This window comes from Heloderma suspectum, chromosome 2 (genome assembly GCF_057233095.1).
Source record: "Heloderma suspectum isolate Gila_16-S chromosome 2, 16-S_ref, whole genome shotgun sequence".
In the NCBI taxonomy this organism is placed as follows: domain Eukaryota; kingdom Metazoa; phylum Chordata; class Lepidosauria; order Squamata; family Helodermatidae; genus Heloderma; species Heloderma suspectum.
The window spans coordinates 163683241-163707531 of record NC_139459.1 but is presented as its reverse complement, the minus strand read 5'-3'; the positions used below and the strand labels follow the sequence as shown (position 1 = coordinate 163707531).

The following is a 24291-nucleotide window of genomic DNA, read 5'->3' as shown; positions in this document are numbered from 1 at the left end:
GCCATTGCGAACTATTGCTTTGCTTTCCTTGGGTCTAGTAGTGGTTTCTGGAAACAGCAAGGAGGTTGGTGATTTTTTGTTTTCAGCCAGGGCATCAGGATGCTATAAACTGATACAGAGTTGAGGAATACGGGAGTATAGATAAGAGCTGCATTCTTGTTTCCTCTCCTTCCTCCTGGTTTGAAAGCTTCTGGTAGCTCCAGAAGCACCAGGCTTAACTGATTCTACAGTGGCTGTCCTGAATGTTTACATAGGGCATGCCAAGCCTTTCTCCCCTTGTAACTCTCTCTTGTTCTCTGGACTTGCAGCTGCTTCATGAAGAGCTGGCCCTGCAATGGGTGGTGAGCACCAGCTCCGTGCGGGAGGCCACCTTACACCAAGCCTGGTTCTTCTTCCAACTGATGGTATGTTCCTTGCTGCTGACTTCACTGAACAAACCATCCATCCTTATGGTTAGGAGCATCCATGTCCTGGTTGCTCACTTATGTGTTGTCCCTGTTACATGTTCTCCGCTGTAGAATTTCCAGCTTTTTGTTCTGAGCAATGTCATCACAGATAGGCCATTTGAGAGAATTGAGTTGTCTCTCTAGGTATGTGAACCCCTGTTCCCATTCTCCTAGATTGGCCTCTTACATCCCCCGCCCCCATCCCAGGATAAAGCACTAGGTCAAGAAAAGAACAGATGTGCTGTTGTGCAGGGTACAATGTGGAAACAGCATCATTTAGGTACATGTTTCACCATTTTGTATTTGGGAGCAGAGCAAGGCAATTGAAGGTCTTGACAGGCTCCACCTTTTTTGTGATGATCCATGATTTAAAGAGAAATTCTTGTCCACCTGACCTACGTTAGCTGTTTCTGGGAGATTTAACCCCTCTTCAGTCAGGACACCTCAGTAACTTAATGGCAAGACTGCTTCTCAGTTAATGCACGGTTCTATCCTGGATAGCCATGCAGGTTGGGTCAGGTCCAGAAAGGAAGCCCCCCAGTCTGGATGAAGTGGGCTGCTCTTGTTGATCCAGGTTGATTCCCTGTGGACACTGGCCCATTCGTCTTGCAGGTGAAGAGCATGGCGCACCATCTATTCCTGTGTGACAAGCTGGAGGCACCTCGCAAGCTGCGCTTCCCTGGCCGTTTTGTTGATGACATCACAGCCCTAGTGTGCACCGTCAGTGCTGAAATTGCTAGCCGTTGCCAGAAGGTTTGTGTAAGGCTTTTCCTATTGGCCTGCCTATCCCTCCAGTCCCTCAGACTTTCCTATGCGTTTCATTCCTCCAGCACACTGGGTAACTTAATTCATGTCTAGTGACTGACACTATTAACTATTACATTCGGTTAGGGTTGGCGGAGAATTTCTCCCCGAAACTTCGGGGGGCCGAGCACCAACGTGTTCGGTCCCCGAACAAGTTTCGGGGAGAAATTCTCTGCACCCCCCCGCACACACCCCCCGGGACGGGACTTACCTTTGGCGAATGTCCCTCCCGGCGGCGGGTCCGGCCGGCGGTTCGTCGAGTCTTCGTCCGGGGCGGGAGCGGCAGCCGGTCTTTCGACCGGCTGCCGCCGCCACCATTCCAATAAAAGAAGAAAAAAAACGCCCCCGTGATAGGCTACGTGACGATTAACGTAGCCTATCACGGCTAGATTTGCAAAGTCAGCCGTGATAGGCTACGTAAATCGTCACGTAGCCTATCACAGGTGACTTAAAAAAAAAAAAAGCGCGTACGGATAATGGCGGCCCCCATAGGGAGCCGCCATTCCCGTTCCTTATTTGGTCGCTGTAGTCTACGTAAATCTTTACGTAGACTACGGCGAAAATAAGGGCAACACAAATAGCGTTGCCCTTATTTTCGCCGTAGTCTACATAAAGATTTACGTAGACTACAGCGACCAAATAAGGAACGGGAATGGCGGCTCCCTATGGGGGCCGCCATTATCCGTACGCGCTTTTTTTTTTAAAGACACCCGTGATAGGCTACGTGACGATTTACGTAGCCTATCACGGCTGACTTTGCAGATCTAGCCGTGATAGGCTACGTTAATCGTCACGTAGCCTATCACGGGGGCGTTTTTTTTTTTTTAACTTTTTAGTTCGAGGCCGGGCGAGGCGAGGCGCCTCCTCCCCGGCCTCAATTTCGGCTGGGCGAGGCGGGAAACCTCCCCCCCGGCCTGAATTTCGGCTGGGCGAGGCGGGAAGCCTCCCCCCCCCAGCCTGAACTTCGCGGGGGGGAGCAGCGAAGCGCCTCCCCCCCACGGCGAAAAGCTTCGAGGACAGGTAAGTGACTTTCGTGCACCCCTACATTCGGTCACAAGGAGTGCTTGTTTCAGCACTTCTGTCTCAAAATGCAGCGTGGGAGCGTGACTTCAGGATCAACAAGGTACAGATTACTTGCATTCCCATGTCCTTCCCCCTAAACAACAAGTGTTAATACATTCACCAAGTTTTACATTTTCATATGTAACATACAAGATCCCTCAAATGATAAAAGGCATACGGAGCATACTGCACTGGGCCCTCTGTGATGTATTGCTGTGGCTCAGCTTCTGCATATAATGTAAATTATAAAAATAAAATTATACACTATTTGTATAATGTTGAATTCTGAGCATCTCACAGGAAAAACATTCTAAAGGGAAAATCCACGTTATTGATAGAGTTGCAACAGCACTGAACGATAGGTGGGTACATGCCCAAAACTTTGTCCACCTTCATGAATATACATTCATACAGATATTGTACATCTAAGGGTGGAATCCTATGCATGGTTAGACAGAAAAAAGTCCTGCAACTCCCAGCGTTCCCCAGGAAGCCATGCTGGCTGGGGAATGCTGGGAGCTGTAGGACTTTTTCCATCTCAACATGCATAGGATTGTGCCCTAAGTGACTTTAAGCCAGGGGTGGGGGACCTGTGGCCCTCCAGATGTTGTTGGACCCCAACTCCAATCACCCCGGCCAGTATGGCTAATGGTCAGATTATGGGAATTGTAGTCCAACAGTATCTGAAGGGCCAAAGGTTCCCAACCCCTGTTTTAAACTAAGCTTTAAAAAAAACCTCATTTTTTTACAGCTTTGAAAAAGAAATGATTTATGTAACTATGTAACTTCACAAAATCCAGGTTTGACTAATGGACCTTGTTCTCTTTTAAAATTTGCTACTGGTGCAAACATGAACCCTCTGGGCACAATGCGGTGAGAACTTTTCCTGTTCAAGCCCCATTGACATGGATGGGAATTTTGCGAGAGCTCTGCCCCATTTCCCTCCTGCCTGTAGTGCTCACAGCTTTCCACTTGATCACCTAACCCCTTCTCCCCTTGCCTCCCTCTCTGACCCTGCACTCGGGGTTGCCAGAGACCCGTAAAAGCCCCTTCGGTTGCCACCTCACTCATACTTCTGCTTCTTCCATAGGATGTGGAGCTGGTGGAACATCTTAACAGCAGCCTGGCATTTTTCCTCAATGACCTGCTGTCCTTCATGGATCGTGGCTTTGTCTTCATGCTTCTGCGTTCCTATTACAAGCAGGTAACAAGAGGACCCTGGTGGTGCTTGTGCCCCGACGTGGCAATTGTACCTTTGGGAAGAGGCCATGCTAATTGGCACAGAGGGCCTGCATTTTTCTTTCTATAGGTGACTGCAGAAAACCATATGTACTGCAGGACTCATGTTTAAAGCTTAAAACATTTGAGTGGTTCCTGTTAAAAGCTTATAGAACAGGCTATGGTTGTGGCTTCCACTAGTGCTTTGTGGGAGGGGATGCCGGTGGGTGGGTAATGTATTGGCCCCAGGAGCGTAGCCAAGTCATTTATAGTGTTAGAGGGGCCTAGAGAGCCATAATGCTTGCTTAAGTTCATTATTGGTGCAGTTCCCTTGCTAGTAAGCCTCTGAGCATGTGCAGATGAGTCAAACGGCCGAAAACAGCCTTCTTGGTGCATTCCTTGCTAATGAGGAGAGTCTTTATCTCTGATGTGCCTGGGATGCAAAGTCTGTTTACAGGTGGCTGTGCCCGAGAACCAAACACTTCTAGCCTATGCTGAGAATGAACACTAGGGACGCGTGTTGCTTTTACGCTGCTTATTGCTAATCTGTAGAGTATAAGACCCATTGTATCCAGCGGCTCGGGGTTCAGGGAAGCGGTCTGATCCAACCATTGGGTACGCCTGTGTGCTGTAAGTTACCCAATAAAGTCTCCTTGTAAGCAGACCTTTGAGTCTGATTTATCACTATCTTGGCACCTCTGACCTAAGGGTTCAATGCCCACGGCCGGGGCAATACAGGTGTATACAAAATGAAGGTTCAAAATGCTCCCCTTTCTTGTACCACTGACCCTAAGTACAATTTGCTCTTTATTCCACACCTATCTTCATTGGTTGTTTCAGAAAAGGGAGAAAAAAAGATACACACACGCACATGAATATCCTGAAAATAGAATAAAAATAAGTTTTGTAACAGGAACAAATGGTTTAAAGTATATTGATGTTAATTAGATAGCATTCATAATTGGCTGCAATAGCAGAATTTGTGTTTGAGTTTCTTGTGCAGGAATTGGATTTATGTATGTATGTATTTATTTTATCTAAAAATGAATCCTTGTGACTACTCTGAGCATCCTGGACTGCTCTACAATATCAGGACAGGAGTAATGCCCTTCATTGCATCTCAGGCTCCCCATGTATGTCTTTCTGCTAAGTGGATCATTCCATTGCCCAGCGGCAAGATTAATTTAGTTTCCTTCTTATTTAATGACTCTTTCTTCCTCTCTGTTCTCTTCCACTCCTGACATGCCTACGTAAAGACGACATTTAATGATGTCGTCTAGGAGAGACTTGAGTTGTGTAGGGGTTGTGGGCAAGGGCCACACTTTGGCACAGGAAATTTCCAGAAAAGAGACAAAGTCTGGGTTTACACAACATGACAACCCACACTCAAGGTTGAGTATGGGTTGCCATTGAACTGTGAATTGTTGAACTGTGTGTGATGAAATGGTCAACTGCAGGGTGGAAGTTTGGGCTTATTATGCACCATGAAGTGCTCTGGATCACTGTTATGTGCCCCTCTGGCACCCCAAGCACAGGCCAGCCCCACTGCTCCCCCAAACCAGCACAAGTGAGCTCCCCTTGGGATGGGGTCAGATTAGAGTTGCAGTGCTTGGTGGTTCATTGCAGTGTTTGGTGAGTCAGAACGTCCTTGCCCTCTGCAGAAGAACTTCTTTGCTATGTTCATACGGGCACACGCCCTGCTCCCACATGCAGGTTGAGAGGGCTGCACTGGAATGTTTCTGAGCCCCTAATTCAGGACAGATAAAAGGACGTACTTCTTCACACAGCGCATGGTCAAATCATGGAATTCACTACCACAAGATGTAGTGATGGCCACCAATTTGGATAGCTTTAAAAGGCCAGACAAATTCCTGGGGGAGGCAGCCATTAATGGCTTCTAGTCCAGATGTCTCTATGCTACTCCAGAACCAGAGGCAGTGAGCCTGTGTACACCAGTTGCTGGGGAACATGGGCGGGAGGGCGCTGTTGCAGTCGTGTCCTGCTTGAGGGTTTCCCGTCGACAGCTGGTTGGCCACTGTGTGAGCAGAATCCTGGACTAGATGGACCCTTGGTCTGTCCCAGCAGGGCTCTTCTTGTGTTCTTAATTCAGTTGTCAGCGCTTTGATGTTGGGGAAAGATTGAGCAGCTTTGGGCAACCATTACCTGAGCCTGGAGGGTGATGGTCTGCATTGCTGCACCAAGCCCAAGACAACTGGAGTCTCCCTTTCTCCTCTCCAGATCAACAACCGGCTGCTGACCACCCAGAACCCCAACACCCTCATTGCCCTGAGGATGGACTTGATCCGTATCATCTGCAGCCATGAGCACTATGTCACCCTGAACCTGCCCTGCAGTGGCCTCTCCCCACCTGCTTCCCCGTCCCCCTCTGTCTCCTCTGCAACCTCCCAGGTAAGGAGCCCTTCACCAGAGAAGGGGGCCTAAGAAGAAGCATTCTTGATGGGTCAGGCGAGGGGTCCACCACTCCGTCTTCAATGAGGGCCAGGAAGCTCTCCCCAGCAGTCACTACTCTGAACATGGAGGCTCCATTAAGCTGCCATGGCCAATAGCCTTAGCTTAGATAGACCGCTCCTCTTTGAATTTGTCCAAGCATTTTTAAAGCTATCTAAGCAAATATGTGGTGAACAGACACCTGGGGCGGGGTGGGCAGCAAGGAGCCTGGGGACGTTTTGCTGAAGAAGCAAGTTTCCAGGAAGAATTTTGAAAGAGGAAGGAGTTGGCTTTACTGATGGTGAGAGGATGGCTGTTCAAAGCGTGGGACTCGACATGGTAGATGCTGAGAAGAGTAAAAGAGGTGAATGGTGGGCAGGGGGCAGAAAAGGAGTTGGCAGGATTGCCATGGACAGGGCAGCCAGTTACTGGCAAGAGACAGATAGCAGGGGATCTGAGCTGCCTCTTGGCGGGGAGGACAGTGTTTCCCTTCCAGCATTTTCACCCCTTGGGAATTACATGACATGCCAGAGGGCCCATCTCCCTTTCCTTTTGTCTGCATGAGACATGGGTGTTGCTGAGTTGCATAGTCTTTCTTAGTTAACGTTTGCAGAAGCTTTTGTGTCTTCTCCCTGCCCTCCTCCCTCCCTTCAGGAAGTTCCCTAAAACAAAGTTTGAAAGGTGCTGCTCTGTCAGGAGGATACCCCTAAATGATAGCCACTAGGGCGGGAAGGGCAGGAGATTTGGGAGCTGTCCTTTGCTCTGTGACGGTAAGGGCAGAGATCGCTCAGGGTGTTCTGGCAGTGGAGAGTCAGAGCTCTGCTTCATTTCTCACAGGCCTTCCCCTTTTTCAGGGTTCAGCCTTCTCCAGCCACACACAGGACCAGCGCGTGGCCAGCATGTTTGAGCTCTCCACGGCCTTTCGGCAGCAGCACTTCCTGGCAGGGTTGGTACTGATGGAGTTGGCGCTCATCCTGGAGCCAGATGCAGAGGGGTAAGTGTGGCCCTGGGGGTAATTTGCACCAGCGCTTGTTGGCTTGATTAAGTTCTTTATTAACTACTCTTCAGCTGGAGCTCTCAGAGCCCCTTACAAGAATAAGACCCTGAAAAGACAGTAAATATAACGAGTATAAAACAAATAATTAAAACAAAAAGGGGTTCTCCTGGCACCAAAAGGAAACTAAAGGTACCAGGTGATTTCCCAAGCTGAGGTGCCACAACTGAAAAGGCCCTGTCTCTAGTCACAATCCCCCTTTGAATCACATGTGGGACTTGGAGCAGAGACTTTGCAGCTGATCTTAATGTCTAGACAGATTAATGCTGGAGCAGGCAATCTGCTTAGAGCTTTGTAAGTTAAAGCCAGTACTTAGAATTTTGTTCAGAAGTGGTCCGCAAGCCAGCGTAGCTGTTCTAAAACTTGCAATGAAACACTCTGTATGTCTGCTCCCTGTTAATGCAAAATACAGCAACACATTTCCTAACGGTAGTTTCCCAACCATTCTCAGGTTCAACCCCATGTGCAAGGCATGGCGATAGTCTAAATAAGATCTTATTGGTGCATGGATGTTGAAGGAGGCACTCCATAAGCAGATGCACAGCGTCATTCCATTACGATTTATTAATCACAACCAGCCCCCACACACCCAGGATTGGAGGGAAGGAGTTGCTGGGCTGCCGCCGTACCCAGTGAGCAATGGCCTAGGTTTTCCCCAGTGCCTGGAGGAAGTAAAGCTGAATGAAGCAGCACTGTTTAGTGGTCAAGCTCCCAACGCCCTTTTAGTCAGGCCCCTTGGTGATGCTGCTGCTCTTACCCTACTGCAGGGCCTTCTTCCTGCAGAAGAAGGCCATCAGTACTCTACACAACCTGCTGTGCAGCCACGACTCAGACACGCGCTACATGGACCGTGCTGTGCGGGAGCACGTGGCTCAGCTCTACTTGCCTCTGATTGGCATCATCATGGACGCCGTGCCCCAGCTGTACGACTTCACAGGTGAGGCCAGGAAGCCCCTCTGGGCAGGAGGGGGTGGGAGATAGTGCATGAATGTGCCGCAGCATGCAGGTTCCTAGCCAGTTCCAAAGATGGCCGTCTCTCCCAGACCTTCCTTGCTGGTGGCAAGCCTGCTGTCTGCAGGTCTTCTCTGCATACTTAGAGAGGAGCCGGTTGACCACAGGGCTTTGGCAGTGATGGCATCAATCCAGCTGGGTCAAACTGGTAACTGTAGGTGCTACTCTCCCGGGCAAGGGAGGAGAATCCAGGTGTGCAGCATATGAGCTTCAGTGGCTAAGGCTGGATTTATACAGCCATTTTGATATATTGATCATACAATAAGGCCATACCAAATAGACCTTTTAAAAGATGCTTTGCTGTTCTTCATCCGACCAAGTAGTTTAAACCAGCTACGTTTATTAAACACTTCGGTTTTGTTATTTTAAAGCTTCAAATCTGTATTCCTGTTTTATTTTATTCTGTTTTTAGTATGATTGAGAATCTGTGTTGCAGCTTTTCTCATCAAATCCTCCACTACTACTCCTTGGTCTGACTCCCTCTCTCAGGATTCTCAAAAATAGCATGGCCTGGTGAGGGATCTCCAACTATGTCTGATGCCATTTGATTCCAAAGTATAGGTTATAAAAATCACCTCTGTGTACTCACTCTGCAAGTATTATAACTTCTGATCAATGTGCTGCAAGCATTCCTTTTTTTTGTACTAAAGCTAATGGTCCTTTTGATTAACAGTATGAAGAGACACAAAAAGCAAAGGTAACTGTGTTGGCCATAAGAGAAATTTCAATATTACATTAAATACCTTCATTAGGCCAACTCAAAGGTCATTAAAAACATGCAAGCTTTTGGGATCTCCAGCTCTCTTTACCCGGAAGGATCTCACAAAAAGGGGGTCAGGGGAGGAGGGAGGGGGGGAAAGGCTGACTTGATTTTGAAGTCATGAAGTCTGCATTGGAGGAGTTTGTAAACATTCAAATTAAGCTCGGCCAGGTGAGGTGATGGATGACGGTTGCACCTGGAACTGTTGGGACAAAGAAACAAACAATGGTTGATCTCCCATATTTGAACATTTAGGGTGCAATCCTATGCATGTTTAGACAGAAAAAAATGCTACAACTCCCAGCATTCCCCAGCCAGCATGGTTGAATGCTTGCAGCACAATGCTAGAAGTTGTAGGACATTTTTTCTGTCTAAACATGCATAGGATTGTAAAGGTAAAGGTGTCCCCAACCAGTCGTGTCCGACTCTAGGGTGTGGTGCTCATCTCCATTTCTAAGCCGAAGAGCCAGCGCTGTCCGAAGACACTTCCGTGGTCATGTGGCCGGCATGACTGAACACTGAGGTGCATGGAACGCTGTTACCTTTCCCGCCGAAGTGGTACCTATTTATCTACTTGCAATTTCTTGCTTTCGAACTGCTAGGTTGGCAGGAGCTGGGACTGAAGACGGGAGCTCACTCCGTCACGCAGCACTCGGGTCTCGAACTGCTGTCCTGCCGACCTTCCGGTCTGCAGTTCAGCGTCTTAACCACTAAGCCACCGTGGCCCTATTGTACCCTCAATTAAGGATTGTACCCTCAATTAAATCAGCCATTACTCAGAACTATCTCCATCCTTAGGGAAACACCCATGTTCCTTAGTAGGTGGAAAGCAAAAGCAGAGAGAAACTAGACAGTTCTTATCTTAACAAAGCTAGAGATAATTTTAGATGGTGTGCTTTGTTTAAAAAAATCAATAGAAGCCAAATTTTGTGACCTTTGAGTTGGCTTTTGAAAGGTATTACCCTAATATGGATTTCAGAATACAAAACTTAGTTTATTAATATGTCATGGTTTGCCATCCATCTGCAAGACAAGTGAAATCATTCTTCCATATTCATGGCTAAATGTTTGCTTTTGTTTTCTCTTGCTTATTTTTTGATATTTTTTATTTTAATTCCTAATTTTTCTGTATTCAGTATATTTTTAAGTTCAGCCATTGCTAGATGATACTTTGCTACTTTCCCCATCGTCAGGGGGATGATGGGGAAACACATGTTTGATGAAACACACAAAAGCAAAATCTTAAAATGAAACACACAAAAGCAAAAGCAGTCAATTGGGCAAATGCAATTAAAGAGATTTCAGAGTGGCTTTTTTAATGGTGACTAGTCTGAATGATCAAACATGTTTCCAACACATATCAAAATCACAACTCACTTCATCCTGGAAAATGTTCAAAATATAGGTGGTAATGTGTGGTTTTGTAGTGTGTCATTTGCCAGTTGTTTGGAAAGGATACAACAGTTTAAGCAGAGTCAGACCCTAAAGAAACTCTCAGGTCATATAGATGCAGTGCACAAGAGATTAATGAAAGGACAAGCAAGAAACTTCTTAAGGAACACCAGCACAGAAAGCCAGAAGAAGAATCTGGGTTTGAACTAGAAACCTCATGACCTGATCTTGGGGCCTGACCTGATAAGCTACCCAGGACTGTGTGAGCTTAGACCCTAGACCGTCTGGAAGGGAACAGAGATGTGCATTGTTAACTGTAGTTCCCTGTAATTCACAGGCAGCCTGAGGCCACTGGATGGGCCAGGCCAGGTGTAAAAGTTAAGGGCCTGGCCTCCTTCCATGTGTGGTTAGTATTGCAGAACCTCTTGCCTGCTGCAGTCTGCATCCAGCCCTATCTCTGGGGATTTCTGGCAGACTAGACCCAGGGTTGGAGAATGCCCAATCTAGGTCTGGTTCAGAGTACAGCCATCCATGGCCCCAGCCTGGCCTTGACAGTAATTTTGCCAGAGATCACTGGTGTGAAATTAGCCTCATACTGATGATGTCCATCTTTGCTTAAAAAACCAAAAATGTCAACCCGAAGTGGCTTCAAGCTTCTTTTAGCTTTGGTGTGTTGTTTTATTGGGCTTATTGTATCTCAGTTGACTGGATGATTATGTTTTGGGTGGTTTTGTTAACTGCTTTGACATTTCCACTTGGAAAGGAAAATGCAAGTTATACATTTTATTAAAAATAAATAAGAGGTGTTTGTGCACATTAGCTTTGCTTTTATGTTTTTATAAACAGAATCATCGAAGTGAGTGACTTGTGGGTGGGTGGAGACGGCCATTGTTTCTTCCCATATCAGCCCTTGTGCAATTCTCCTTTACAGAGAGCCTCACCCAGCGGGGGCGGCTGGCCTCTGTGATGGCTGAGGATGGAGATGGGGAGGGCAGCACCATTAGCCAGTCCGTCGCCATGGCCATTGCTGGCTCCCCGTTGCCTCACCCTCACCGCTCCACTGCCTTCCAGATGCCATCGGTGGTGAGTGTACACTGTCCTTGGGGAGGGTAGGAGCAGAGAATAGAGCCCATGCTTGGAGGGATGGGGAATCCCTGTGCATTAGAGCCAGGATTGTAAAGGGTCAGGCTACCTCAAGAGCCTGCCCTGTAGATAAGAAACCACATCTGTTGAGAACTTGTGTAAGCCCCAGTAGAAGGAACCCAAGAGTACACTGGAGTCTTCAGGCATCCATTGGTCCCACTCTTCAGCAGAAAAGGCTGTGTATGCATTCAGATTTATGGTACGCTTCATCTCAAAGCCTACAGGAGATTAACTGTGTACAGCGATGTACATAAAGCAGACAAATTTTTTTTAAAAAAAGAGCAACTCAGCACACAGATACGAACACCCCACCCCACAGCCCAAGTAAAGATGCTCAAGATGAGTCTTCTGTGGAGCATCCATAGAAGGGAGGATGCAGAGTTATGGGGTGGCCATTGAAAATGAATCTCCCGTCCCTATTCTGTTCTAACGTAGGCCACCGTGATGAAAGCGTTAGGTAAGCTGGACCTACGTTTCTTAAAAAGCATTATTAGTCACAAATAGGGTTCTGGAGGTGATTTCTTCTGCATGTTCTCAGTAGAGCTGCAGGGCGCCACCTTTACCCCCACCCCTGGGGTCGCAGCTGCTGTGACGGTTAGAGTTGAGTGAGCTGACACACTGTGGTCCTGTGTGACTGAAGGCTCACTTGGTGAGAGGGAGTGGGGCCTGCGTCGTGTGAACCAGATGAGCTGCTCTGAACTTGGGCCTTGTTCGTTTGCAGCCTCCCCGCCAGTGCAGCACGCTCTCTGCTGAGGCGAGTCGCAACCTGCTGGTGTGTCTCCTCTGGGTACTGAAGAACGCGGGTGGAGCTGTGTTGCATCGCTGGCTTGCTGATCTCTCTGCTTGGCACGTGAACCGTCTCCTTGACCTACTCTGCCTCTGTGTCTCCGGCTTCGAGTACAAGGTCAGAGGAGTCTAGGGAGTCCTGATGCTTGGCTCTTCCATTTCCCTCTTCCGACAGAAGAGGGAAATCCTGTCTGTAGCTAGTACAAGGGTGGGTAGCAGGGAGATCAGGATCTGCTGGTAGAGCTTTGGGTGGTTTGCGGTTGATCGGAGCGGGTTTCTGATTCTCAGTAGTTTAACAATAGGGAGTAACAGTAGTTAGTAAAAGCAAAAAAGGATTCCCTGCCATGGCTAGCCTTGAGTCAGTCACTTATCTCCCAGCTTTAGTGTTTGCCACCTGTAAAATACTACCTTTGGACCAGGTCTTTGTGCAATTCTGCTAGCCAGTTTTAGAGCTGTGTTAAAATCCTTGATCTCTGGTCACTCAGATGTAGATTTGCATATGCAGGCCATCCCAGTCTAGGCTCAAGAGCTGCAGTAGATAATTGATTCCACTGCCTTAACCAACATTTTGCATCTAGCTCCTCCCCCTTTCTCCCAGTCACTACTTTGCACCTGGCTCTCGGGGTTCTAGTAGAAACCAAAGTAGATCTCAGAGTCTTGACGTCTGCCCACCTCTGAGCTAGCAGACTGCTTTCCAGGGATTGGTATGGAAGCCCAAAGTACAGTTCTAAGCAATCTTGTCACAGGTCCCCACCTTCAGTGGGGAAAAAGCCTTTTTAAGAGCATTGCAATGTTTAGGCAAAGCTGATGGCTGTAGAGATGAAGGGCTCAGTAATGTACCAATTTTTGTGTGTGTGTGGCGGGGGACACATAACCGTAACGTGGACATAGCCCATGGAAGTGTTTGAATTTATGTAAGAACAGTTAATTTAAAAATATCATCTGAATGTGTGCGGACTGAAAATAGTAGGAAAGCAATAGCAACATAATACAACAAACGTTATCTTGGTGCTGTGTTTTTCCTTGGTAGCTACAGATCTCAAACGTTGTGAGAACATGGCAGGCAGAGATGGGAGAGAGGCAGGTATAGGAGCTCTCCCTCAGTCAGGAGGCCTCTCCTTGGAAGAGCTTGGAAAACAGCAGGTCTGCTATGAGTTGGCTCTCTAAGGATTCTGCTGTTGTGTGGAGACTGGATGTTATTTATTTATTTATTTATTTATTACATTTATTAATTGCCCATCTGGCCGGTCACCCAGCCACTCTGGGCAATGTACAACAATAAAAACAGTTTACACAATAAAATTCAACATTAAAAACATCACATTTCTAAAATTACCCTAGCCCACCCCAAATGCCTGCCTGAACAACCATATTTTTAATGCACGGCGGAAGCTCATTAAAGAGGGGGCATGGCGGAGTTCCCTAGGGAGGGAGTTCCACAGAGTGGGGGCCACCACAGAGAAGGCCCTCTCCCTCGCCCTCACCAGCCTAGCTGTCCTGGCTGATGGGACAGAGAGAAGGCCATCCGAGGCTGATCTTGTTGAGCGTCCTATCTGGTGTTGCTGGAGGCGCTCCTGCTGGGCTGGAGCCGTATAGGATTTTAAAGGTCAAAACCAACACCTTGAAATTGGTTTTGGTAACCAGTGCAGCTCCTTCAGCACTGGAGTGATGTGATCTCGCTGGCAGCTGCCTTTAATCAGGCGAGCTGCCGTGTTCTGTACCAGCTGCAGCTTCCAAACCGTCTTCAAGGGTGACCCCACATAGAGCACATTACAGTAGTCTAAACGAGAGGAGACCAGGGCATGTACTACCGATGGGAGCAGATGGTTGGGAAGGTAAGGGCGCAGCCGCTGTATCAGATGGAGTTGGTACAGCGCTGTCCGGCTCACAGCTGATACCTGAGCCTCCATGGTCAGCTGGGAGTCTAAGATGACCCCCAAGCTGCGGACCTGGTCTTTCAAGGGTAACCGTACCCCATTCAACACCAGGTCAACATCCCCCAACCTCCTCTTGTCTCCCACCAAAAGTACCTCGGTCTTGTCAGGGTTCAACTTCAGCTTATTCCTCCCCATCCAGCCACTCACCATCTCCAGACATTTGGACAGGAATTCTACGGCCAACCTTGGTGAAGATTTGAACGAGAGGTAGAGCTGCGTGTCATCCGCATACTGATGACACCGCACCCCAAACCTCCTGATGATAGCCCCCAGCGGCTTCACATAGATATTAAATAGCATCAGGGAGAGGATGGAACCCTGTGGCACCCCACAAGTGAGCGGCCACGGGTCCGAAACCTCCTCTCCCAGTGCTACCCTCTGGTACCTGCCAGAGAGGAAGGACCGGAACCACCGTAATACGGTGTCTCCAATGCCCAACCCCTCCAGGCGGTCCAGGAGGATATCGTGGTCAACGGTATCAAAAGCCGGTGAGAGGTCGAGGAGAACAAGGAAGGAGCATTCGCCCCTGTCCAGAGCCCTCCTCATATCATCCACCAAGGTGACCAAGGCCGTTTCTGTCCCATGCCCAGGCCTGAAGCCTGACTGAAATGGATCTAGATAATTGGCTTCTTCCAAGTGTGCCTTCAACTGCATCGCCACCACCCGCTCAATCACCTTACCCAAAAAAGGCAGATTCGAGACTGGGTGAAAGTTGTTCAGAACTTGGGGATCCAAGGAGGGCTTTTTTAAAAGCGGTCTTATCACTGCCTCCTTGAGGGCTGATGGCATCACTCCCTCCTCAAGGGAGGCATTCACCAGTGCCTTGATCCCCTCACCCAGCCTCTCTCTGCAGCTCATAATGCAAGCTAAATGCAAGAAGCCACTGGCAGTTGGCATAAAAGGATGTACTTTCATTTGGCTTATGATGAAAGCATTCCCCTGGGACATCATGAGGTCTGATAGTGTAGTTGGTTCCAACTAAGGCCTATCAGTGGTATGAACTACAATGGGGAGGGGAGCAGCCTTGCCCTTGGAACCCTGTCATGTGTTTGCTGGAAGTGAGATGTGACAACTTGCAGATCCTTTCTAGAGTGTTTGGTGCTGGGCTAGAAGGGTGGCTGATCTGGCTTCAGGCAGTAGCATTCCCCATGGTGAAGCTGAGAAGCCTTTGCATCTTGCTGATCAGCTCCTGTTGAAATGGGCTCTTGGGCATTTCCTTCAATGAGCAGCGGTGTGCATGTTTCCCATGAACTTGGGGCAACTGAGGGTTAGATCTTGTTTCAGCAATCAACCCCCCCCCCCCGGCTTAATGACTCCCTGCCATCCCACAGGGCAAGAAGGCCTTTGAGCGCATCAACAGCCTGACCTTCAAGAAGTCTCTGGACATGAAAGCACGACTGGAGGAAGCCATCCTGGGCACTATTGGGGCTCGCCAGGAGATGGTTCGACGCAGCCGAGGTGAGAACTACAGCAGTGAGCATCATGAGCTGCTTGTCCATCCCCAGTCCCATCCTGTCCTGTCCACCCCCATAAAAAAGCTTCAGGTCTTCAAGCAAGCAAGCATAAACAGCCAAGATTGGCAAAAGCGGCCTCTTTGGAATGCCATATGTGGAGAGAGGGGGAAACTCCGAAAAACAAAAATAAAATTGCTATTTTGAGCACATTTCCCACAATCCTTGCTGGCTATAAAGGAAGGCCAAACTGTTCTTATGAGAATGTGAGCTGTGTGTGAAATCCCAGCTTTTCCTTATTTCCTCTTATTTCTGCTCACTGCTGCTGGGCTGTGAACAAGCCCCTAGCCATGCACAGAAAGTCTGAGTGCCTCCTAGCTGCTTGAGTCCTTCATTAATAACTCATGGTGAACTCGCTGTCTGGAAACTGTTCTAAGCCTGAGATGCCCTGACAGCACCTTCCTTCCCTTACTCCGCAGAGCGTGGCCCATTAGGAACTCAAGAAAATGTTCGCTGGAGGAAGAATATTTCCCACTGGAGGCAGAATTCGGACAAAGTGGACAAGTGCGTTTGTGGGCAGCTCTTGGGGGATCAGGGGAGAAGGAATACTTTGTGAGCATCCATACATTCGGTTTTGAAGGACTTGACTCAGACACTCATTTATTTATTTATTTCAGCACGCAGGTTGCCTGCCACCATAGTGCTTCACATAACAGCTTTGATCCTGCACCAGGAGTATGTTAAATGGTCCTGAGGTTGTGGGGGTGGGGGAAAGCTTCTTTGTCCCCCACCCCCTTTTTTAAAATTAGTGAGATGTATTCAAATACAGGAGTGAATCCTTCAAAGAAAACAGTGTTGATTAAATGGTTGACATTACCCAGGGGGAGGCACTTCACTGGGCATCTTTTTTCCTAGCAGCTTAGTGGTTAAGACGCTGAACTGCAGACCGGAAGGTCGGCAGGACAGCAGTTCAAGACCCGAGTGCTGTGTGACGGAGTGAGCTCCCGTCTTCAGTCCCAGCTCCTGCCAACCTAGCAGTTCGAAAGCAAGAAATTGCAAGTAGACAAATAGGTACCGCTTTGGTGGGAAAGGTAACAGCGCTCCGTGCACCTCGGTGTTCAGTCATGCCAGCCACATGACCATGGAAGCGTCTTCGGACAATGCTGGCTCTTCGGCTTAGAAATGGAGATGAGCACCACACCCTAGAGTCGGACACGACTGGTTGGGGACACCTTTACCTTTTTATATGTGGGGAAGCACTTGGAACTAACACAAATAAATTAGAAGGAAGTGCTTCTCAAAACAATGCAAAATTTGGGAGGTTAGGAGAGAATGCCCTTCGACGCCTGGGAGGGATACGCCGTGCCATGTATGCGCGTGTGCTTTCTCAAGCAGTGGAGGCTCCTGGACGGGATATGTGTTAACAAAGCACTTTGAATGCTGGCTTCCCCGCAACAAAGGTGAAACCTGGGGGGAAGATGTCTGTGTCCTCCACAAGGTGTTATAAGGCCCTTCCCTTGGTCGAAACAATCCTTTTGTCATCCTAACCTTAGATCCACCTCCTTTCCCTGAGCTTCAACAGCTTCCTTGAGTCCCGAACGAGACCTTGGATTTTATTTGTGTTTTTTATTAGTCGTCCGAGAACTGTAGGGCAACTTAAATTCTAGAAATAAACGAGAATTAATGAATGAATTAATCAATCATTTAATTTAAAACGCTTTCCTTTGCCAGTATAGTTTTGACACACATGCTGACTTGCAGTTACAGGGCCTTTGGTCCTTTCAGCTTTTCCGTTATTCCAGTTACAGTGTAGTATTTGTCCTTGTCAGTGTGAGTTAGCCCATGACAAATCGTACCGTATGATCAGTCTCCACAGAAAAGGCAGTTACCCGACAGCAGGAACCAGACCTGGACCCCAGTCACACAATGGCCACTCACTGTACCTAAACATGTGAACTCTGCCTCAAGTGTTGATTATAAATGGGGACAGAATGTTAAGTTTGTTGCATCACTGTGATCACATGACATTCAGAGCATCCCTCAGATCCTTGAGAATCCTCTCTTATTTTTAGAGGGAAAGGCCATGTCTAGAGGGTATTTGGCTAGAAAAGAGATGCCTTTTTACTCTGCTGTCAGCTTCCCTGACCTCAGCCTGCCATCATCTCCATGTCCCAACCCTTTTTCCTCATAGGAAAGGTGCTGCAGCCCCTTGATCTTTTCGTTGGGTAGCAGTTGGCCTGGGAAGAGGGTTTTAGCAAGAACTAGGGACAGGGACCAACCAGCAGTTTCTTGGGAGCCAACTCACTTTGGCTCCACATCTCCTAGAGCAAAACCCTCATCAGAGAAAGGCAGTTCTAACCTTGGATGGCACAGTGAGCAGAAAACTGCCATATCACTTTGCAAGTCAGGATTGACATCTGGTGGCCCAGGATGTCTTGATCCACCCCTCCTTTGTCTCTTGCTCAGGTCCAAGGAGGAGATGGAGCATGACGCTCTAGTGGATGGGAATATGGCCACAGAGGCCAACATGGTGGTGCTGGACACTCTGGAAATCATTGTGCAGGTAGGATCTGGCAGGGCTCAAGCTTTGCACCTCCCCACCAGGGCAAGGCTCTGGGATTTGATAGGCCTAAGTTGTGCTTCCAGTGTGAGGTTTGTCACCCGCTGCTTTGGAGCTCTCAGAACTGGCCCTGTGTACCCAAGGAGAGCAGTATCCTGCTTCCTAATACAGTGTTGGAACTTGCAGAAGCATCTGGGAAGGTTCTGCTCGGGAACATAATAAAAAACATCACATAAAGGAGGAAATATTCCAAGGGCAGTAGAAAAGGAAAACCAAATGTTTTATATTTATTAAATATCCTATTTGTAGGATAATGGCTTTGGTTGTTTACCTCCAGCACTCTTGGAATCTTTCCTCCTGTTCATGGTTCTTCTCAGAAACAGTTGGGCAAAGGCAAGGCCAATCTGGGCAGGGCCTTGACGTGAAGCACAGGTGGGCCAAGTGCAGATGCTAAGGCAGAGGGGAGAGGGTGGGCCGGCGATCCCAAGAAGGGAGAGGTGGCTCTACCAGTTACAGAGGCGAAGTTTCTGAGTGAAGAACCAGACCAGGAGCTGCTAGACAGGGAAGGGCTTCTTCCAGACTCTGGCATCCCTACCTCTAACTGGGCTGCGTATTACACATGTTGGCTTTTTCACATGCAAGCGCAGAATCTGGCACCCTTAGGCTTATAACTTTGGTTTTCTATCAGGGTCCTAGAATTTGAACCCTAAAGGAGTTGAGGGGGTCTGCGCAGCAGTGGCTGGAGGGATCCCAGAATTTAAAAGCGGCTGAATTGAGCCAAGGAAACTCTTTATCAAGGGAAGTGTTAATGTTTCTTAATAAGGGCTTGGCACAACCTTTCTTCTCCAGCTCAGATTAGGAGAAGAAAAGTTGTCCCAATCATGATTTTTTTCATTAAAGAAGCATTAAATTTCCTTTGATAAAGAGTTTCCTTGAAATGTGTTGAGAACCATATCTATTTGTGCAGCTGTCTTCTTTCTTCTTGACTTTTCTCTGGCTGTGTTTGAGCAAAGATCACAAGCCGGGATATTTGAATACAGAGATGAGGAGAGGCAAGACCATGAAGAGTTATTTTCTTTCTCTACTCCCTTCGCCCCCGCTTGTTCCCTGCAGACTGTGATCTTATCGGAAGCCAAGGAGAGTGTCCTAGGTGGGGTGCTACGGGTGCTTTTGCATAGCATGGGCTGTGCACCGAGCGCTGCCTTCCTGGAACACTGCTTTGCCACCCAGAGGGCGCTAGTGAGCAAGGTGAGTGTGTTTGGGCTGGGGAAAGCTTGGCAGAAGCAAATGCTCCTACTGAATCAGCTACTTCTGCAAAGCATCCAGTTCCACTTCTAAGAAACCAGTGGAGAAAGGCAATTGGCAGCCTGTGTCCAGGCTCCCCCGGCTCTGGTTATAACTAGAGACTGGATCCTTTAGCAGCCCTGTGGGCAGTACCGTGTAGTGTGTCTGTCCCTCGTGTCTTCAGTTGCTCTCTATCACCCCTCATGTTCTCTAGCCTTTCATTTTAAGTTCTGCTGGAGATGCCTTGCTGTCCAGGATCACTCCTTTTTCTGGGGTTGCCTAGTACTGCCAGGAGCAGAGTTTACTCACTTATGGGACTGCAGATGTGGGACAGCCTCTGCAAAGAGGCCTGGCAGAGCCCCTGCTTTCTACAGTTCCTGGCATCAGGTGAAAACCTGATTTACAAAGGCTTTTAATATTCAGTCTTCATAGAATAGTAGGGTTGGAAGGGGCCTATAAGACCATCGAGTCCAACCCCCAAAGTCTTGCCGCTTTAATATTAGGTGTTTTAATACCTTGCTTTTAAAATTGGCAAGCTGTTGGATTTTACCCTTCTATTTAACAGTGCCTTGCTTGCAACCAGTAAAAACAATTTTTATCATAGTTAAATAAAGTAACATTGGTCTTGTGCTTGCAGTTCCCTGAAATGCTTTTTGAGGAGGACACAGAATTGTGTGCTGACCTGTGTCTACGCCTTCTGCGCCATTGCAGTAGCAGGGTGGGCACCATTCGCACCCACGCGAGCACCTCACTCTACCTCCTCATGCGGCAGAACTTTGAGATCGGCAATGTAAGTGCTAGTGTGGGAGTAAGGAGGCCCTAGGGCTGTCCCCAACGTCCCTTCCACCGTGAGGTTGCTTCTTGGGGGGCATGGGGGGGCACTCACCAGGGTCCAGACAGCTTAACTATCCTACTGATCCCTGGAGCATTGCCACATTGCCCATATTCCTTCCCTGCCTCTGTTTTTCTCCTCTCCTTTTGTGAAAATGTAGTCGTAAGCTCCTTGGGGTGAGGGACCTGTTTGTATTAACAGGACCCTATAAGGTACTGTGTACACTGATGGTGCTACATGTGTATAAAGGTAATGAAATGTTTGTGCCAGCCTGGGTCTGGATTTGTGTCAGTTGCTGCTATAGGAAGGGGCAGTAGATCCTCTATCAGGGCACCTAGAACTTTATGGAGCTTCATACAATGTAGATGCCCCTTCCTAGCAACTGACTTAGAGTGTTTCATTTTGTTTTGCCAGAAGGAGCTAGAGACAGTCAAGAAGGCAGTGTTTTTGTTTTCTTTGTGTATCTGGAGTTGGATTTGGATTCCGGTACAGATAGAAATGTCATCTATAATCCTAAAAGGGGATGTGTATTTGTCTGTCCATCTGTTAGCCCCAAGGCGGTGAAACCTAGACACCTGAAACGTAGCATGCATACTAAGGGGACCTGGGGTGTACATCCTAGGGTTATTTGGTTTTAAAAACACGTTAATTAATTTCAGTTAATGTAAATGTGTCCATGTGTTTGAAGCCTGAAGTACCTTCTTCAGGCACTAGGTGGCAAACGTCCCTAACCAGCACAAGAGAGACAAGCTGCCCACTCCCCACTCCTTTGGGGCAGCCCCCCCCAAGTGCTACAGGGATGGTAGGGGCCGTGCCATCTGGGGTGCCAGCTGCGTAACTTTGCTTGAAGGCTTCACTGTATTCAAATTCCTGGAAAGCTGGATCCATTTGCTACTGCAAAATAATTACTAGTATTAAAGAGAAGCAAGTTCTTAGCATGTACAGGTTCTTAACATATACTCCTCTCTTGTATAGAACTTTGCCCGAGTGAAGATGCAGGTCACCATGTCACTCTCCTCACTTGTGGGGACTTCACAAAATTTCAACGAGGAGCACTTGCGGCGCTCGCTGAAGACCATCCTGACCTATGCTGAGGAAGACCCAGAGCTGCGAGAGACCACCTTTGCTGAGCAGGTACCATTCCCAGCAGACACGTAGATCCAGCCAGAGGCTTTTGGCAGCACTAGCACTTCAGCCATGGCTTGGACTTCCAACCCAGAAACCGTGCCTTCTCCTTTAAGGGCTCAAGACTGAGAAACATTGCATGTGGCTTGTTCTATTGCTCTTGTCAAGGAGTGCTATGCCTTTGTTTGCTTTAGAAGTGTTGCCTGATAGGACCCCACACGCCAACAAACAAATAAATAGTGTTAGATCATACGTGGGCAACCCATGGGCAGCCCTCAGCTGTTCTCTGTGTGACCTGCTTGGTTCTCGGAAGCCCTGCCCACTACTGTAAGGAAACGGCAAAAAGACTCTTCCTCCCACCGCTCCCTGCAATCCTGATTGACATCATTGGGGATGGGAGTGGAAGAGACTCTAACCTCACCCCCCCCCCCCGAAGTGATCATGATCCTGAATGGATGGCTGTGTGTGTGTGTGTCTTGGCCCCACCTACTACCATCCCTGCACACTTGTGCAACCCTCGTGGTGTTCCACGTTGGCCAATGCACCCCCCTCCAAAAAAAAGATTGCTTACCCTTGCTTTATATGAAGAGAAACTCAAGAAAAGCAGATGGAGGAAAAATAAGTGTCCAAATGCAGCTGTTGTATGCATAAGGAATAATAATTTTCCGCCCTAGTGGCTAGCACTTCTTCTTTCTTTCGCCGCAAATTAATTATGAAGCATTTGATCTCAATGAAAAGCTAGGCAATTTTTTCATTTTGCAAGTTTGCATGTGTGTGATGAATACACTGATTCATTCAAAAATATGATGGTGCTATGTTATGACCAGATAGTGCTATATAAACACCCCCAGCACCATTTTGCCAGTCTCTATCATCATAAAAGAGGATGTGTGTCTGTCTGTCTGTGATGGTGATAGCTCCAAGATTGTGAAACCTAGACACCTGAAACTTGTTATGCATACTCAGGGGACCCTAGGAGTGTGCACCTCAGGGTTATTTTGTTTTTAAAACACATTAATTAATATTTATTAATTGAAATGTGTCCATGTGGTTGAAGCCTGCAGTATGTCTTCAGCCACTGGGGGCAGACCTCCCTAACCAGCACATAGCTTTGCAGACCATACAGTTTCAAGTCAAGGGAGATTGGTAGGCCGAGGGACACAGTTACACGCCTGTCCCCTGCTGAGGGGCTGCCTCCCCCTTCAAGGGAATGGAATGGACACACCCCTCCCTTAAGAGGCTATTGGTGCGCCTGGCATGGACAGTGCCTAGGGGTGCCAGTGGGGCTGGCTTCACTCAGACAGGGTGGAATATAGTGGGTAACTCTGACAGCCGCGTAAGTTGGTTTGCCGTCTTCACTGTATCAACATAATGGCGATTCCACCCATGTGAAGCCAGGTCCATTTACTAGTTTTCAAATAAAAGTCTTCTCAAAAACCAGAATATGATATTACAAGGCAGTTGACTAAACGTGAAGCATTGATCTCAGGTAATAAAAATAGCGTTTAAAGTATGTAATAATCAGAAATAGAACCTCATGGAAATGAAGCATAAACCTAAATTGGAAAAAAATATCACAGCCTGTATCAGAAAATGTTTTGTTTTTCTTCTCTCCCAGAATACTATGAGTATTCAGTACAAACTGCAAAGAAAATGTCATGAAATGGCTGTACAGTGGTATTTAACGCCTTGGAAAGCCTTTAGAATGTCTAATTCTGGAATTGGCTCCTGACGGCATTGTAATACTGCTAAGCCAGTATCTACCCAGCTCCCCATGCACATTGTTTTAAAGTGAAAATGCTATGCTGAAACATGATTAAAAACAGCAACACTCCTAAAAACAATTTTCAATAGGCAGAGATAAAAAAGATGTGTCTTGACACCTTTGCCAAAAGCAGAGAGAATAAAGACCAATCGTAGCTCCAGTGGGGGTGTATTCCACGATTTGGGAGTGACATAGAAGAAAGTCCTCTCTTTCATGCCCATTGGGGGGCCTTTGCAAGTGCCAGTATCTTCAGAAAGACCTTTCTTCCAGATTTTAATAACCAGACAGGTTCATTAACAACTTTGGCAAATAGTTGCTAATGAAATTTTCCATCTTCAGATAAACCCATTCATTCTCTTTAGTGATGCAGTGGAGGGCCTTCTCCTTGGCCTTCCACTGCCCCAAAGGTAAGTCCTTTGGCTTTGGAGCAGCGGAAAGGGTGAGTGGAGAAGGTTTGCAGGTTCAAGGCAAAACCAGCTCTGCTCATTGAGCAGGGTGAGCAGGGCTATGCTCACCTCAATCCCGTTCACAAGTATTTGAGCAGGGGTGCTCACTTTTGTAGCATCACTATTTTTGATGGAGGCAGTTGTGTTCTCCTGCCTATTCTTCGTGGCTGTCAATAGAAGTTGCTTCCTCTTCTCCCTGCCCAGGTTCAGGACCTAGTCTTCAACCTGCACATGATCCTGACAGACACAGTGAAGATGAAGGAGCATCAGGAGGACCCTGAGATGCTGATAGACCTGATGTACAGGTGAGACAATAGCCAGGGCCCCAGGTAGGAAAGCAGTAGGGAGACATGGAGGCGGGCCTAGCCTGCTTCCTCAGCCTCCGTTCCTTCCTGGACATTCCCCATGGGGTGATGAGTCAAGATAAAAGAGCCAGGGGTTGCATTTGGCCCTGGGACAGCAGGGTTCAAATCCCAATTCAGCCGTGGGCTCACTGATTGGTTGTGCACAAGCCAGTACCAGCCTTGCTTCTCCAGCAAGAGATGCTGAAGCTTTCCAGGCAGAAAAAGAGATGGTTCTTTTCTTTCTGCTTTCACTTACATCAGCCTCATCCATTGCCAATCGTGAGAGATCCTCTCCACAAATACCATGACATATAATGGAAGCAGACAGGCTACCCTTGTAGCCAAGGGGATAACTTTGCTGTGAGGGATAAGCTGTGTGTCCTTTCATGATATAAGGGGCTGGAAAAGAGGGGTATGTACAGC

General features: G+C 47.8%; 1 protein-coding gene across 1 annotated transcript in view; it reads left to right on the top strand.

Moving 5' to 3' along the window:
• Positions 1 to 24291, top strand: part of DOCK6 (dedicator of cytokinesis 6) — a 140218-nt gene that overhangs the window by 90395 nt on the left and 25532 nt on the right. The window contains exons 25-39 of the mRNA XM_084835640.1: positions 309 to 404; positions 1059 to 1199; positions 3403 to 3516; positions 5769 to 5939; positions 6833 to 6972; positions 7800 to 7969; positions 11127 to 11278; positions 12060 to 12242; positions 15393 to 15519; positions 15992 to 16076; positions 17979 to 18075; positions 19186 to 19320; positions 19994 to 20146; positions 21164 to 21322; positions 23729 to 23829. Coding sequence (XP_084691766.1) covers positions 309 to 404; positions 1059 to 1199; positions 3403 to 3516; positions 5769 to 5939; positions 6833 to 6972; positions 7800 to 7969; positions 11127 to 11278; positions 12060 to 12242; positions 15393 to 15519; positions 15992 to 16076; positions 17979 to 18075; positions 19186 to 19320; positions 19994 to 20146; positions 21164 to 21322; positions 23729 to 23829 — 2024 coding nt within the window. The remainder of the gene's footprint in view (positions 1 to 308; positions 405 to 1058; positions 1200 to 3402; positions 3517 to 5768; positions 5940 to 6832; positions 6973 to 7799; positions 7970 to 11126; positions 11279 to 12059; positions 12243 to 15392; positions 15520 to 15991; positions 16077 to 17978; positions 18076 to 19185; positions 19321 to 19993; positions 20147 to 21163; positions 21323 to 23728; positions 23830 to 24291) is intronic.